The 16,997-nt window shown below is 33.5% G+C and overlaps 2 protein-coding genes across 2 annotated transcripts; both read right to left on the reverse strand.

Moving 5' to 3' along the window:
• Positions 1–9,999: 9,999 nt before the first annotated feature.
• LOC107905589 (ethylene-responsive transcription factor RAP2-1) lies at positions 10,000–10,911 on the reverse strand. The gene has a single exon (XM_016832283.2). The coding sequence runs from the start codon at positions 10,617–10,619 to the stop codon at positions 10,158–10,160; it is 462 nt and encodes a 153-aa protein (XP_016687772.1). The 5' UTR covers positions 10,620–10,911; the 3' UTR covers positions 10,000–10,157.
• Positions 10,912–14,297: 3,386 nt separating this feature from the next.
• LOC107905590 (uncharacterized) lies at positions 14,298–15,223 on the reverse strand. The gene is made up of 2 exons (XM_041094157.1): positions 14,623–15,223; positions 14,298–14,527 (listed from the first exon to the last, which is right to left on the reverse strand). The coding sequence occupies exons 1-2, from the start codon at positions 14,746–14,748 to the stop codon at positions 14,348–14,350; spliced, it is 306 nt and encodes a 101-aa protein (XP_040950091.1). The 5' UTR covers positions 14,749–15,223; the 3' UTR covers positions 14,298–14,347.
• Positions 15,224–16,997: the final 1,774 nt, after the last annotated feature.

Genomic DNA, 16,997 nt, shown 5'->3' on the forward strand with positions numbered 1-16,997 from the left:
TTAAATATTTTTATTAATTTTCTCAACCGAACCATCTATGACATTGATTACTTTTAAAGATTGTAGTAATATAGCTGCGATATAAATGAACCAAAGTAAACCGAAAAAAAATCATAATTGATTCACATGCACGGCATATATATACACTGTTACTTCATAATATAAAGGGGAGGTGCAGTGGCTCATACAATGTTGTCGGTAGGAGTTAAAAAGTCATGACATATGGCATCAGTTGTCATCACCCAGAAAAGAAGAAGATGGAGAGGTGTTCTCCCACTTCTTTAAAAAATGACTTACATTTTCTATGCTCTTTAGTTTTCGTTTTGTTTGGAAACCTTTTCAGCTTGGAAATTAAAAGAAAAGGGATGGATCCATACTGTTTGTTTTACGGACCCCAATTCGATGCTACTAAATTAATGCGAAAGTGTGGAACGCATAATCATTGTTTACATTGAAATAGATTCCCAACTTTATGGTTCTACAGTTTAATTCCCCATCGCTTTTCTTTTTCTTTTTAGTTTTTCTCGAGAAAGGGTAGTGAAAGGAAAAGAGAAAAAGGATTTAGAAACGGAGGAACATGATCGCGTGGTGAGAAAATTGTCATGTGGTGTAAGGGAAAGTGGGTTCTAAAAGACTAGTAAATGGATGACAGTCCAAACACAATTAATTTGAATTGATGGCACTGAAAATATCCCTCTTTCTACATTCCCTTTCTTTCTTTTTTTCTTTTTTTATTTGCTTTGCTTTCGCTTCCTTCTCAATCCCCTTTTTCTTCTCCTACATTTTTTAACCTATTTCTGGAGTTTAGCACAAACTCGTGAGAGTTAAAATCTTGACCTAGCTAGCTCCCACTCTTTCAACGTCTAAACGTCTCTTTCCTATACATTTCTCCTATACCTTCTACATATTCTAACCAATGTTTAAGGGCTAGAAATACTTTCATGGGCCGGGCCCAATCAAAATTTTAGAACTATTTGTTAGGCTTGGGTCTGGTCCGAAAATAGGCCTAAAATTTTATTCAAGCCCGATTCGGATAAAATTGTCAAAATTCGGACTCAGTCCGTATTAATTTTTTTATATAATTTTTTTAAAATTATATATAATACATCAAAAATACTAAACATATCAAAATAAATGTTTCCTAACAAATTGAAGATAAATTTAAAAGATATGTATACTTAAATAACACTAAGATAGGTGCAATTTAACAAGTAAATGCATCTAAATTAAATAGTAACAAAATTAACAATAAAACAAGATTTATACAATGTCCAAACAATAACAACAAAATAGTAGCAACATAACAGTGAAATGGTAGCAAAATAGTGAAAACAACAACAACAAAATAACAACAAAATAGTAAAAAAACAACTTTTTTTTTCATATTCGGGCTGGATCGGACTTGGGCCAAAAAAACTTTACCCGAGGCCTGACTCGTTTTTTAAACATGCCTTAAGTTTTGGCCAAGCCCTTTCTCGGGCCTATATTTTTACCCAAACCCTCCCACTTTTCAAACGGGTCTTCGAGTCAGGTCTACTTATGCATTGTATCAATAGAATATATAATTATTAAAGTTTCATTTAGCTCAAAATAGTTGCTTTAAGTTTTATCCAAATTCACTTATATTTATGAATGAGTAATTTAAACTTGTTTAGGTCCATCCATATTTTTATTTTTTAAAATATAATTATTTTATTTAATATTTAGTAATTTGTTATAACAAAAGTTATACAAGATGTTGGATGGTACAATGAAGGCAATTTACATCGTAAATGGTGTGAAGAGCTATTTAAAATGATGGTTAATTTGACGAATTTGAGGTCATACCTTAGCAGAGTTTGGGTAATAAGTCTTGTCTCTTTTCTGTTTTCTTGGAAGATGTGATATTTATAGATGGAGGAGAGCTTGAAATGGATCCCTTATCTCATGATTGTCTTTTTGATAGAGTCTAACTTAAACCCAGTGTATGGGTTGGATATGACTATATTGGGAGTTGATGAGGTTGGGAAGTCGAAAACATTAATGATATTAGATTTTATATGGTTGTTGTCTTTGGTCGCATTGTGACAATGCTCTATCAGTAAACACATTTGAATGGCGTGAGATATTTATAGATGGAGAAGAGCTTAAAATGGATCCCTTATCTCATGATTGCCTTTTTGATAGAGTTTAACTTAAACCCTGGGTTTGGGTTGAATGTGACTATATTGGGAGTTGGTGAGGTTGGGAAGTTAGAAACATTAAACATTAACGATATTAGATTTGATATGATTGTTGTCTTCGGTGGTGTTGTGACAATGCTCCATCAGTAAAACGCATCTAAATGGCGTGGGTTGCCTATGTGTGGCAAGTATTCAAGTGGGCATGAGAGGTGCCTAAGCCCAAGTGTCATAGGGTTGGACTTGAGTCAAACTAACTGTGCAACCTTAGACAATGAATTCGTTTCAAATTATTTAAGTTTGTTTGAACCCACAAAGTTGAGAATCTTAAAATGTTCTCTAAAACACTGATGATGGGAAATTATTAAGTGAAACAAACAAGGAAATAAGAAAGCTTTGAGTAAATTTTCTAAGGTAGCATGGTTAGTTAAGAAAACTCAAGAAAGCTTTGAGTAAACTCTCTAAGGCCGCATGGTTAGTTCAAGTATATTCTTAACCTATGATGTAAGGATATAACATAATTATATATTTATCACTATAATCATATATTTTTTCTTTTACTAATTTTATTGACACAAAGCAATGATGATGGAAAGCTATTAAGGGAAACAAATGAGAAAACAAGAAAGTTTTCAGTAAATTCTCTAAGGTTGCATGGATAGTTCAGCTAAAATTTTGGCCATGGCACAAGTATATAGTATAATTATATATTCATTATAATTATAATTTTTTATTTTATTAATTTTTTACACAATCTCTAAATTACCTATAAGTCCCTCACTTGTAAATCGAAAGATAAAACATATTTAAACGCGTTTGAACCTATTTTTTCTTTGTCGTTGTAATAACAATAGTACCAACTAAACTAAAGTTAAATAAACTATTAAATTTTTAAATATAAATAAAATATTATTTAGACTTTACATTATAGTATAATATATTTAATCTTGATATAATATAACCTAAATGGTATATTAAAAATATATATCATAAACTTAAAACAATTAGAATCAAACTTTAAATATTATAAATTTTAAAATACCTAATTTATTTTATTTAAACTTTTTTTTTCTTTTTTGAATAAAATATTTTTATTCAAACCATCATAAATTTCAAAGTAAGAGACCAACCCTTTTAACAAATTTAGTTACAACCCCAATTACATTCCTTTTTTAACTTTATTCACTGTTTGGCCTTTAACCATATCTATTTTTTCATATTGAGACTTCAATTTTTTTTTCTCTCCTTTTAGTACATGAATTATAGTTTTGTTACACTTTTTGGCCCATGTCATTAACGTTATTAAAAAAATAGCAACCAATCAAAACACGCCATGTATCCCCATTGACGTTAATGTGGATGATGACATGGCTATTGACAGTTTTGACTATGCGTTGACTAGACCAAAAATTTGTAAATTTTTTTATTAACAACCATAAAAAATACTTAAAAATATATAAAAATTATTTAAAAATTTTAGATTATTAAAAAAATTAAAAATTGTAAAAAAATTAAATTTTTTAAATATTTTTAAAAATATTTTAAAATTTTAAAAAGCTATTAAAAATTATAAAACATTATTTAAAATTTTAAAAAATATTAAAAATTGTGAAAATTATTAAAAAATTGAAAATAATTATTAAAAATTGTAAAAACTATGAATCAGTGGGATTTAATTAGCAATTTTACAATTTTAAAATAAATTTACAATTTTTTAATCAAATTATTTGTTGTTACTGTTCCAAGACCGCAAATCTGAACACAATAATGTCAAAGTAGATGACAGCATAGAAAATCTCCTTGTATTCATTTAAAATTTGTAGAGAAATTTGAAGAATTTGATTTGTTAACTATTTACAATTTTTTAATAATTATTTTACGATTTTTAATAATTTTATAAAAATTAAATAATGTTTTATAAATTTTAATAACTTTTTTAAAATTTTAAAATATTTTAAACAATATTTAATAATTATTACAATTTTTTTTTATAATTTTTGGTCTAGTCAATCGGTCAACACTGTCAATGTGATCAACAGCCACTTCATCATCCATTACAGCGGTCAATAGGACATCCTGCGTGTTTTGATTGGTTGCTGCTTTTTTAACTCCGTTAATAACAGGGATCAGAAAGTATAATGGAACTATAGTTCGGGTACCAAAATAGGACAAAAAAATTTAGATACCAATATGAGAAAATAGGTATAGTTTAGGGCCCAAAGAATGAATAAAACTTTTTTTTCTTTTCCCATTTTTAATGTGTCTGTAGTGACTTTTAAATCATTCTTACTGTGGCATTGGTTTATGTGCCAAAAAGAAGAAGAAAAAAATGAAAGTCCCACGCCCATTAATTGCCCGAAATCTAGTTGAAGATGGGCCAATGCAAGAAGTTGATAGCCATTGATCTGGTTTTCCCTCCAAAATGAATGGAGAGATGTGATGGCGAGGAGACAGCAGACTCAAGTCCCAAATCGGAGTAGGGAAGGGGTAAGACTTGTTTTATTCAAACCTTTTTAAAGATGGAGTTGATGGTGGATACTGGATTTGTTTGTCTGCTGGTGGAGATTGGTAGTCGTGTGATCTTTGCCTCTTTTCTTTCAGTTCTTTTCCTCCAACACTCACTCCTTTCCAAGTAATGAAAAATGTAGACCTCTTAACTAATTTCAAGTTGATGAAAGTCAAATACCATAAAAAGCTACCCCCATTTTAATAGATAGAGAAGTCGTGGAAGGGGGATTAGGATAAACCTTTTTAAAATAAACATCAACATGAACTCCTTTTCTGCTTTCTTTTCGGAAAATAGTTTTTTAATAACGAAGTTTTCTGCATTTATTTTGTTGGTACAACTTTTAATTAATGAATCAAATATGGGTGTTTAATAGTGTAATAAATCTCTTTTGTCAAAAAAATTTATATTTTTACGACCCTTAAATCAGAAGAAAAATATGTTAACGTCTTCCTTTTTATTATAATATCAACTGAGTTAAGATTAAATAGATAATCCTACCTTCTTTTTATCATACATCAAAATATAAATTTGGTCATGATTAAATCTTGGATAAGCTGTTTGTAGTAAAAGAAAAATTATCATTGCCTAACGTTTTGATTTAGTAGACTATAATAACTAAGGGATCTTAGCACATCTAAGCCTAGAGAATATATTTAACAAATTTTTAATTAGTCGGTTCGTTTATAATTATTAACCAGATTTTTGTTAAGAAAATTCAAAATCATTTTCCAAATATATACTTCTGAATTATTGGATGAAAGAATAGATGCAAGATTTTAAGCATTTTTATAAAAAAAAAATATTATTTATGAATAATATTTTTGACAATCAAAATACTTTCGAATCCGGTTAAAAGTGGGGGCAAAGAAAGATAAGCAGAAGCAGGCCGAAAAAGAAGGATATTGGGCTTCATTTTTCAATGGAAAGCCCAAAATACGAGAGTAATCAGATTGGATTTTATGGGTTGCGCTCTCATTTCTGCAAGTGAAAGTAACCCAAACGACACTCTTCGTTAAATTTCCGGAATCGTTTGCTTAGCTTAGCTTAGCTTCACCGCCGGTCCACCGTCGCGGCTAATGTAAGCCTCGTTTCCTCTGGTTTCACATGAACTTCACTCCTCCGCCTCACCTTTTTGTTTTCCCCGTTTCTTCACGCGATTTATTATTTTGTTTGATTATTTTCTTATCGACAAATTGATATTTTCTTTTAGTTCATGAACTTTGAGTAATTGATTAAATTGTAATTATTGAATCATTTGAATTAGAGCGGGGAACTTATTATTATGTAGCTTAAAGGAAAACAATTTTAACTCTTCTCAGTAATTGCTTTTAATGGCTTTATTTATGTAATTTCTTACTTGATCATTGCTTGTATATGGAGGAAGATAGTGGACATGTTGAATTGCTGGTGAGATTTTGCTTTGCGGTTGTCGTTCTGATGTTGACATCGTGCTAAATTTTATAACTTCTAATTTTACTTCCCTCGAAAATACATATATTGTTGCGGCTATTGGGGGGTGGTGGAATTATGATGATGATTATTTGATAATTTAAACATTATTATAATTAAAAAGGTGAAGCAACAATCAAGCACTGAAACAACCAATCCAACGGTAGCTGAAAACCCATCATTCTAATAGCAAAATAATCCATAGATTGTGCCTTAAAAATTCAACAATATATTAATGTCTGCTAAAGGACTCCTTTAGGTGTTTATCTAAGATTTGTATGTGAACCCCTTTTTCTTCTGCTGCTGATTAAGTAATTCTTAGTGCTGATGGTGTGTTGAAGTTTTAGGTGTAAATGGGTAAGATGATTAGGACAGATAATGACTGCTGATAAGTGGTGTAGTTTAATATGATAATGTGGTCGGTGGTCCATAAGCGTACACCTTGGTTGGGCAGATGAGGTTTTGAGAAAAATATATTTACCCGTACAGAATGACTGTGCCCAGCATGTGGTCTTGAGATGGCCAAGGTAGCTCTTGATTAGGACTTGCTTTTGGACTTCATATACTGTCTTTCTCTTGGTCATTACAATGTTGAATAGCTAGTGCAGAGAAATTTTTTCTAATTTGTCGTCTTCTTGTACATGTATGTGGTTTGATATTGATGGAGTGTCCCTTAAATTCACCTCCCCTCTTTTAAAGATATGATGATTGCTACTAAGATAACTACTCCTGAGGATATATTATATGCATCTTTCTTTACCTCACATATTTTGACAGTAGGTTTGGTGAATTGCTCTCTTGTTTTGTATTCTATGTTCACCATGAACTTATTGGTTTCAGTTTTCGAACACAAGTGGAACCTTGTTGTTCCCGTCCTTTTCCCATTTCAGATTGTTCTTTTGGAACTACTACCTAAGATCTTTTTCAAAGTGTGAAATTGGCATTTGCTTTTATACCATTATTTAAAATGAAAGCTTGTGGGTTTACAATAGAATAGTGATGTTTATAGAATGCCTACCATTTCTATACTTTTAATGATTAAATTTTGCCTTCATGTGAGTGACATGATTTTCCATTCTTCTAACAGGAAAACAAAAAAATCAAATGCTTCTTTTAATTCGTCTAATATAGTCACCATCCCCTTTTAATCATGTGAGTCGTTATTTGATCAGATTTCCTAGTTAACCAAGATGAAACATGTTAAACGTCTTTCTACCCTTAACTCTGTGGTTGTGTCAGTGGAAAAGGGGGGAAGAATGAGTAGGTGGAAAGAGTTTGAAGATGTCAGCTTCGTTTTCCTATTAAAGAATGAACAAACTTTTTTCATTCCTCTTCTCTTACGTTCTGGCTAATATGAATGCTCTCTCTGTATCTATTGGCCTTTGTAGTGGATAGACGTGTTTATGTTTCAATAAGCATCTTATAAGAACCAAAATCTTTCTTCGACATGAAATATGCTACCAAGTCAAGGCTTTAAACTCGACTTACATAAATGCTTTCATTTTGACCATTGCTGTTCTTACTCCTTGCTGGCATGAAAGCTAAGACTGGTTTTACATGATGCCAAAGTTGTTTGTTATACAATCATGTATCTGTTACACATTTCGTCTTCACCGGCGCATTTGTGTAAGAATGCCATTAAATATTTTTCCACTTCTTTGGAAAAAGGGCGAAAGGTGTTAAATTTGTTGTAACATGAGTCTTCTCAATTGTTTGTTCTTTTTATTGGACTGAAAGCTTATGAAACCTGACATTTCTGTTTGATTCTATTTACTTTGTGGTATGGTTGCCATCTAGTTGCTGTCACCGACATGCCACATCATGACTAATCAGTTACTGCAGCATTTCTCTTTCATTTCTGGTGAAAGAAAATGTCTTTGTACCTTTCAATTGAACGCGACAAGCGGAAGAGTTGTCTTGCTACTACATGTGGGATGAAACAATGTAAATATTCCCCTTATAATTTCATCTCATCAATAGCAGCTCACATCAATTCACATTACACATTCCGTAAAACAGTTGATTTTAATAGTTAATTTGTGTAAATGTTATTAATCCGTGTTATACTTTTAATCCCTTAACGTAGATGACATTTTACTTACCTTATTCTGGTGTCAATGGCAAAGACATGGTTGAAGCGAAAACCATCATATGCGTGACAGAGTATCTTTTTATATATAGCATGATATGATACAGGTGTGAAATACCGTCCTGTGATGTGGACTTTGATTGGTGGTGGGGATCCACTGACTGCATTTGATTCAATATGGTAAATAAAATTTAGAAAATGGGGGTCTTCAGTCCTTACTTGCTGAGAGTTTCGGTGAGTGGAAGGTCGCATTTGAAGCTGGTTTCGTACGAGGATGACAACCTGGTTATGGCAACCTCATGTGTTTACGTGTACTGCCTGCCTTTAGCTTAAGATGAACACCTTCCTATTTTCCACAGCAACATGCTAGAGAGAGATTAATATACAGGCCAGTCGGACAATCTGGCATGGAATATTCTTACAGTAGTTTGATGAACAGATCTGATTTATTCTTTTATTTTTTGTTTCTATTGGTCCATTTACAGGCTCTTTGATAACTTGCAATGAAGCATCTCTCAATCAAACCGCTCATCATTAATTTGCCACCCAGTGGATGTATCGTATACATAATAAAAGCTAAAAAAAAAAAAACCTCTTCCAAGGACTGCCATTGACGTTTATGCTACAGAATTGATTTATTTCTACAAATTTCCAATTTGTTTTCACATGCAAAGGGAAGCTTAAAACATTCACCTTAATCACTGCTAATGGACAATCAATGTACGATGGCTGACATTTTGTATATATATTTATATTTATATCTTTTTCATGTCAAATCAGAGGGATTGGGTGGACAAGTCTTTTACGAAATTATTCATGACTCGGATCAAATTCTACAGGTATTTGAAACTATTGCTGGTCGGGTTCGGGTCTACACCCTTTTCAGTGCAAGGTCAAACTCTTGACGGGTTGACAGTTGGAACAAACAAGGGCGGCAGATTTTCACGGCTAAAAAAACAGATAGAAAATCAACCATCCAACACAAATTAAAGCAACAAAACAAAAACTAATAAGAAAAAAAGGGTTTGGTCCAAGCGAAGAGCTTCGCATGTTACATGTTTGGTCCTCATTAATACAAATAAAAATCTTAGGTCCCATTAATGACTCATTTAATACGCATTAAACAAACAACAATAAAACTAATCAAACCCTAAAAAGCAAGCATCAACTTACGTTAATTAAGTATTATAGAAATGAAAAAAATAAAACCCTACTCACCGCCTACCTTTCATCACCTATCAATTTCCAACAAACAAAGCCTTCCGTAAAAGCCACCACCATCGATGACGGTGACACCCCCTCCCCTCCCCTGCTCATCTCTCTCTCTCTCTCTCTAATCTGGCTGTGTTTTTTTTGGTGTCCACAAGCAAAGTCATAAGTAACTAACTGTACTTGCTTCTCGCATGTAACTCTGTGACTAAATCTCACCCTTATCTTCTTATCTAGTTTGTTTGGTTGTAGCAGCTAATATATGGATACACAAGCTGGTAGGCCATCGCCCCCCCCCTTTTTTTTCATGCCTATCCTCTTATTGATCACACGCCCTCGGGTCCTTCATCTCTTACTTCGAATTTCCCCAACTTTTTTTGTTGAAAACATATTGATATTAATACAAGGAAATTGAATATAAATATATTATTAACCTAAACAAAAAGCACGGCTGGAACTGATCAAGGAATTAGGAGTATTTACTAACTCAGCGATATATATCCCTGTTTCATCAATATCCATTCATGTTAAAAGTTACATGCCATAAACTAAACTTGTATTCCCAAAGTAAAACATTCATAACCTTATCAAACAGAGAATCAATCCATTTTTTTATTGATTCTATTCTTTGGGCACTTGCTATTCCATGAGAGAATCAAAAAGACATAAGTGGGGAAAAAAAAAAAGTGGCGAGTATGAACAGTTATAGGTTTTTGGGTTATGGTAAACTATTATATTGTTTTCAATCTTCATCAGAACTGTCAGGGTACTTGTTCAAATCAGGTTTACGGAAAACTCGAGTAGGGTTCGATGATTCCGATGATGAAGCAGAAGCATGATGGAGTGAGGTCTGTAAAGCGTCGACTTTAGCCCCCACCTCGGTTGCTTTCTTGCGTATGGAAGCGGCTGAGATATCCCTAAGCTCGTCTTCTTGGAATATGAGGTCAGGGAAGTTGAGCCTGGCGGAAGGACCACGCAAGTAGAAAACGGCAGTGTCATAGGCACGAGCGGCGGCTACAGGGGTGGTGTAAGAACCGAGCCAAATCCTGGACCGCTTGTTGGGTTCTCTGATTTCAGCGACCCACTTTCCCCACTTCCTCATCCTTATCCCTCTGAATGGTTTCTCCTTTTGCTGTGTCCTATGCAGCTTTCGCTTCTCTCCGCTTGCTGGACTTGATGTTAAACAACAATCACCTAGCTCCATGACTCAAAAGATAAAAGAAGACCAAAATCCTAAAACTAAATGGATTTTTTTTATTTCCCCTTGTTTCTGGAAACTATAACTTGTAAGCCATAAGAAGGAGGAGAAAAAGAAGGGAACAGATTCTAGCTACGTTTAATCAACGAATACTCTTTGCTCCAAAAGCAATTCTCTATTGTTATATATAAGTAGAAAAGGATATATAAATAAATAAATAAATAATATATTGAAGATAGAGAGAGAAAGAGAGGAAAGAAGCAGCATTAGTTTCCCACTTGGCTGCTAGTCTGTCGTCTGGGCGCGGCCGCCACGTTGATCGATCTAGCTTTAGATAAATCCAAATTGGGCCGACATAATCCATCACTTCCAATATATCTCTAAAAAAGCCTATACAATTTATGTATTATAGCCATTGCACTACACATGCATATTTCTCTCTCTTACTCTCGCGGTTATCGGTTTGTAATGGTAAGCATGTGACCAGCCGACGTGGTTCTACTATATTCCAAGCACCCGAACTTCCTTGTTTATTTCCATCTTTAGTCTTCTTTTTTTTTAATTATTTTTTGTCCCTTTCTTTTTTAACTTCAAATATGCTACTGTTTCATTACAAAATCCTGAATAACAAAGTCGGCATTTCCTACAAACAAATTAGTCTTAGGTCAGTTTCACCGGTTACTGGTATGTAGTATGTACTCTACAATTATTAATTACCTTAAAATAACTTTATGTTTAAACCCCAAATTTTCTTCTTCTTTTTTCTTTTTTTTTTTTGAAAAGAAGTAAAAAAGCTGGTTTTGGTGTAACAGAAATAACTGGATATTTGAAGTTGTTTGTTAGTTTGTTATTTAGGATATCTAATAATAATAATGGCCTGGATTGAGGGTTTAGGGTGGGTAGCTAGTTTGGCAAGTCAAGTGGGATCCAATTTGAGAAATGGAGGCAATGGAAAAAAAAAAGTCGGGTGGGGATGGGGATGGTGTGTGACTTTCCGTCCAGTCCACGCAATAAAAATGATCATCCATTCCTTCCTTGGGCTTCCTTTTTGGTAGTGGAATGAATGAATTACCAAGTTGGTTTAATTAGTATGGGTGCAAACCCTTGATTCTTTGGTGTCAAATCTCAATCTTTATCATCTGATTAATAACCCCCCCCTTTTTATATTGAAAAGAGTGGTGTTAAGTAATTTCCACATCTTCTGAGTGATTAATCCATGATGTGGTATCTCTTCATTGGTTCCTTCATTTTTCAACACTGTTAAAAGCCAACCCCTCACCTTTTCATTTATTGACTATTAACCCTTCAATCCAACCAGCCGGCCGGCCAGGTTTATTTAAAACCAATTTTTGGGAGGGGGGGAGGTGCAACATTCCAACCGCCATTTGAATTATTACAAGACAAAAAGTTCTATATTGATACAATGAAACAAAAAGGGGAACCATCAGCTATTTTGGCTCCAAACTCCAAATTAAAAATATACACATAGTGCAAAAGGAGGGGAAAATTCAGGGGCAGGCAAGGCATCGTTAGCTTCTTCCACTTGGCTTCTACAGCTCATTTCCCCCGTTGAATCTTTACCTTTATCAAAGACTGCTGCTTTCTTTTTTAAATAATAGATTTTTCCAAAGAGATTGTACAATCTTGATAATAACATACTAGAATTTGCATCGTTTTAATCAAACATTCTTATCATGTGTGCTTAAACTCACCCAAAACTAGATCTTTTTATATATTAAGTCGGCAAATTATTTATATACGTGGATGCAATTACAATGCAACAGTAATATGGAGATTCTATGCAATAAAACAAAACAAGATTAGGTGTATCAGATTTTGATCTAATTATTAGAATTAAAAACCCAATACTGAGTCAACACATCACAAAGTTATTATCGATTCCATCCATTTAATTTTCTTTTATTAGTATTATGTATGTAGAAACTATCATTAGAAATATACAGCTCATTTCGGTCTATTGAATTTTCAGTCCAAATATGTCATTTTCACTTGCACATATCATACAATAAAATGAAAACATTCCCATAATCTTACCAACTCTACTTGTCAGCCCCAAAATAATAATGATAATAATAACATAAATAACAATGGTTAATATATTAAAAGATCTAGAAGTAATTCTTTCAGGTTTATGATCCCAACCTTATCTTTACATTTCTACCATCAAAAATCATTCTACGAGCAGAGCTGCAACCTTGGGTTTTTTTTTTTTAATTTTTAAATTCTCATACGGAGCAGTACACCCTATAGCAGCTGTGTTGGTCCCAAAAAAGATATAGTCAACTGTTCAAACTTGTCTTAAGTTAAGACTGACTTCAAACATGGTGTTAATAAAAGGTAGTAAAGAAAATAACAGGCATATTCAAATATAGGACATCTTAAATCATGCAACAGAACCAGAGATCAAATAATTTTTGACAGTTCAATTGGTAGGTCACCAGTGGAAATCTGAGGTCTCATCCTATAGTTTCAGGTAAAGACGCCATGACAATGTCCCACTATGCCATGATATTATGGATCATGATTGGGAACAAGACTAATTATTAAGCATGCTACTTCTTCAAAGCAAGAGATTCCTACTGGTCCCAATAGCAAAGCTGTCAAATCAAAGATTGAATAACATCAGGAATTGAGGTCTATATTTGATCCGTGAGTGGTTTAGGGCCTTTGTTTAGGTTGGAATATACATAAAACTAATCCTCCTACATTTAGGCTTCTTTATATTAAACTATTACTTATTTACTATTAGAAGCCTAAACCTAATGTTTTCTTCTTGTTTTGTCTAACAAGACTATCTCCATACTATGCTTTAAACCACATAATATCCATCACCCGAGCTTCAAATAGAACACACACGCCAAAACTATCAAATTGCAACCATAAACCCTAAGCAACAGGTGCTAGAACAAGGCTGCGGCATCACCTAAAAAGCTTTTCCAACAGATACTAGCGACAAAAAAATCTCTTTAAAGGCCATAATTCTTGTCAAATTAATGAATCATTGTGCAGACCTAATTTCTTGCTTGGACAAAATAACTACCAAGTTCTTGTCAATTTGAGGCAAAACCCATCCCCCCATACTTGTCCTACATAAGCTATGATTGGAGGAAGTTCACTGAGTCATTGGACCTGACCTTAATAACATCAATTGGATGAGCTACAGAGAATGAAAAAAGGACCTTTGCCGGTCAGGGGCTTTGAACTCCCGGGACGAATTAACAACAATCTAGTTTTCAAGGACTATTGGAGCAGTACAAACTTTTCATCCCATTAAATATCCTCATTTCCTGTTTCTCGTAAGATGAATCTCACAAAATCAACCTCAAAACCTTCTCCACATTGCATCTTAAATTCACACTACCAGAACTGTAGTCTACATACTTCTTGCGCATTGAAATAGAGACAAGCACAAACGCGCCTCTAAGAACAAGAACTAGATAATTCAATCAAGAATCAATATCTTCTTATTCTCAACACCTCTGTTTTCTTTCTTTTTGAACACCTTCTAATAACTGTATTTCTAGTTCAAATGATACACATAAAACAGTAATGAAGCAACTTCATTCAGGTAAACAACAATGGGGATAGTCCTTCGACGTAGCAAGGCAACAGAAATTCGATCTTAACACCCTAGAGAAGCACTAATTCAAAGTGGCCATTAGATCATTTGAAGCCTCCATAAACTAATCCAATCAATTAAAATAAAAAATAAGTCAGCAACCATATTCCACTACTGTCCATTGATCAAGTTCAAGATACACATACAGAGCGGCTTGTCCACCAACATAGATGAGCCACACATACAGTACTATATTGTTGATGAAAGAGAAAATGATTCTAAACCCATTATTGTGCTGCAGTTTCCCTCTTGTTAATACCCATATTACATGCCCCTGAACCACCAAAAGCAAATGATACAGAGGCAATATGAGGCAGATATATATACCCACTTGCAAATCTTAAGACAATGGAGGACCACATTATATACCTTTCCTAACACCGCTGTCGTTTCTTGCCTTTCAACAAATTCTTTCTGTTTCCCTTTTATGTAATTGCTTGAAATGTTATTTACAAATCCAAATTTGTCTTGCATTTCAGACCGCAAACTCCACATGTGTAAGGTTCAGAAGGAGCTACGGCTCCTTTGCGTTCGAAGATGTCGAGGCTTTTCCTCTCCCGACCTTCTTGTAAGACCACTGAGGTAAGTGGATAAACGCGTGACGGTTAGCGTATGCTGACATGTCAACCATACCCCCGAATGTTCGTCCCACTTTTCTCAACTGCTTCTCACCAAGTCGATTTCTACGGCGTTGGCGTGGATTTGATGGTCAGGTGCCGTTGGCATGGTGGGGATTCCGTTTTGGAGCGTGTGGCAAAAGTGGGAGAGAGAAAAAGAGGGTTCTGGCTTTCTGTGGAGAGGAATCGAGTTTATGTCAAAGGGGTTTTAGAGGATTCATTGCTTCATTCATTTGTAGGCTTTGGTAGGAACTGTACTGATATAGCTAACCCAAGACATTTGGACAACAACAGCCGAAGGTCTAAATATCAACAACAAGTGAGCTACGGGCCATCTATTGGAGAGCTCATATGTTAAGGCTTTTCAAAAATTTGCAGCTCAAAGTACGATAGTCTATAGGCCTCCGTATTTTGTGAACGATAGATTTGGGCCTACATACTCGACAAAATCAAAACAATCATTCAACTTCAAGTTGAAGGAAGGAATACATGCATGCCTGGCCTTTTTATCATTTAACTAAAACCAATCAAAGTGGATAAACATGTCGATTTTTCGAAATTCTTGCTTAAAGAATGTTGGATTTTGTGCCTGATGCAAAACTAGACACTGGGACATGTCAGCTTTTGTTTGTGAGGTCCCAGGATATCCCCCCCAAAGCAACCCCTTCAACCGATCATTCTCAGTGTGCATGACTGTCTGCGACATCATAGACAGATAAGATGGAAAGAAGCTCTTACTTAAATGGTTTTGCCTCGTCAATCATGACAATCCTGCCAAAGAAAAAGCTTTCCTTTAAAAAAAATTTATTTTGCAGTTTATAATCACCATGCTGGCTTTACATTTTCTTCATCCCTTTATTTCAGATTTTTCTTTTCAGCTTTAATATATATATAAGCTTTTATCATTTGTGAGAAATTCCTACAAAAAAAAATAATCCAAATCCAAGCCCAAATTCTACCAATTCTTAAGCTTCAAGTACTACCCTAAAATGGAATCAGCATCCTTCTTTTTATTTTATTTCCCTGTTACCCGAAAAATATGAAAACTTTTTAATTACTAAAATAATATGGGTTGAGCATGGCAGCTGACGATTTAGGGTAATAATGATACAATTATTCTGTGAGAATTAAATATGATTACATCATAAACCCAAACCGTCAATCATCATATCCATTTTCTCATTCACAATCCAAATATTATTGTAATAGAAAATTCTCTTTTTTTTCCTTCCTACTTTTCGAGGTGATTTGAATTGCTTCTTCTTCTTCTTCTTCTTCTTTTTTAATATTATATGAAGAGAAACTTAAATTAACATGTCGATTAGCGATTTAGGTTTACAATGCTGCCATATTATCATCCCAAATCATCAATTGTCATGCTAATTTGAGATTTTCATACTCAATATATATTATTCGAGTAATTAAAAAAATTATTTTATTCTGATAATTTTCTTTTTCCAAAAAAAAAACTATTTTAGTTCTGCATTTTGGACAAGAATGCAAGAAAGTATTTGCAAAATATTTATGGTTCCTCCGTAATGATTTATCCCCTTGAATTATGGCAATTATCTTTAGAATTATGATCTTTACCTTTTGTCTACTATTACCAACACATGATGATTGCCTTTATGTTTTATTCTGATACAGGAATGAAATAAATGAATAAATGAAGAACTAAGAAACCATATTTTTTGCATTGTTAGACCAATGTGCCAATGTGGGCCGATGTAATTTTATTTTTATTTTTTATTAAAAATTTTACTTGTTAGATCTGTGCTTTTATGAAACATGTAGATTTAATATTTATCTTTTAATTTGATTAATTTTAGTATTTTTACCTTTTCGAATTAGTCAATTTTAGTTTTGTATTTTTTGAATCTTGAAAATTCAGTTCTCGCCCAAAATAGTAGCGCTTAAATTCAATTACTAGTCTTGTACTAAGTCTTCGTACTTTTTGAATTTTGTAATTTTAGTCTTGACACAAATTATAATCGTTGTTTCATTAACTAAAATTTTAGGGAGGATTGAAAATTTAACTTAAAAAGTACAGGGACTACAAATGACCAAATTAAAATACAACGACTAAATGGTTGTTTCATGTGCGTCTTACTATCAATGTTGGGAATT

Source organism: Gossypium hirsutum, chromosome D05, assembly GCF_007990345.1.
Source record: "Gossypium hirsutum isolate 1008001.06 chromosome D05, Gossypium_hirsutum_v2.1, whole genome shotgun sequence".
Classification (NCBI taxonomy): domain Eukaryota; kingdom Viridiplantae; phylum Streptophyta; class Magnoliopsida; order Malvales; family Malvaceae; genus Gossypium; species Gossypium hirsutum.

Excerpts from the sequence above, each read along its gene's own strand:
- LOC107905589 (XM_016832283.2), bottom strand. The coding sequence starts at position 10,619 with ATGGAGCTAGGTGATTGTTGTTTAACATCAAGTCCAGCAAGCGGAGAG.
- LOC107905590 (XM_041094157.1), bottom strand. The coding sequence starts at position 14,748 with ATGTGGAGTTTGCGGTCTGAAATGCAAGACAAATTTGGATTTGTAAAT. Across the intron at positions 14,528-14,622 it reads CGACAGCGGTGTTAGGAAAG|GGGCATGTAATATGGGTATT; the intron begins GTATATAATGTG and ends TTGGTGGTTCAG.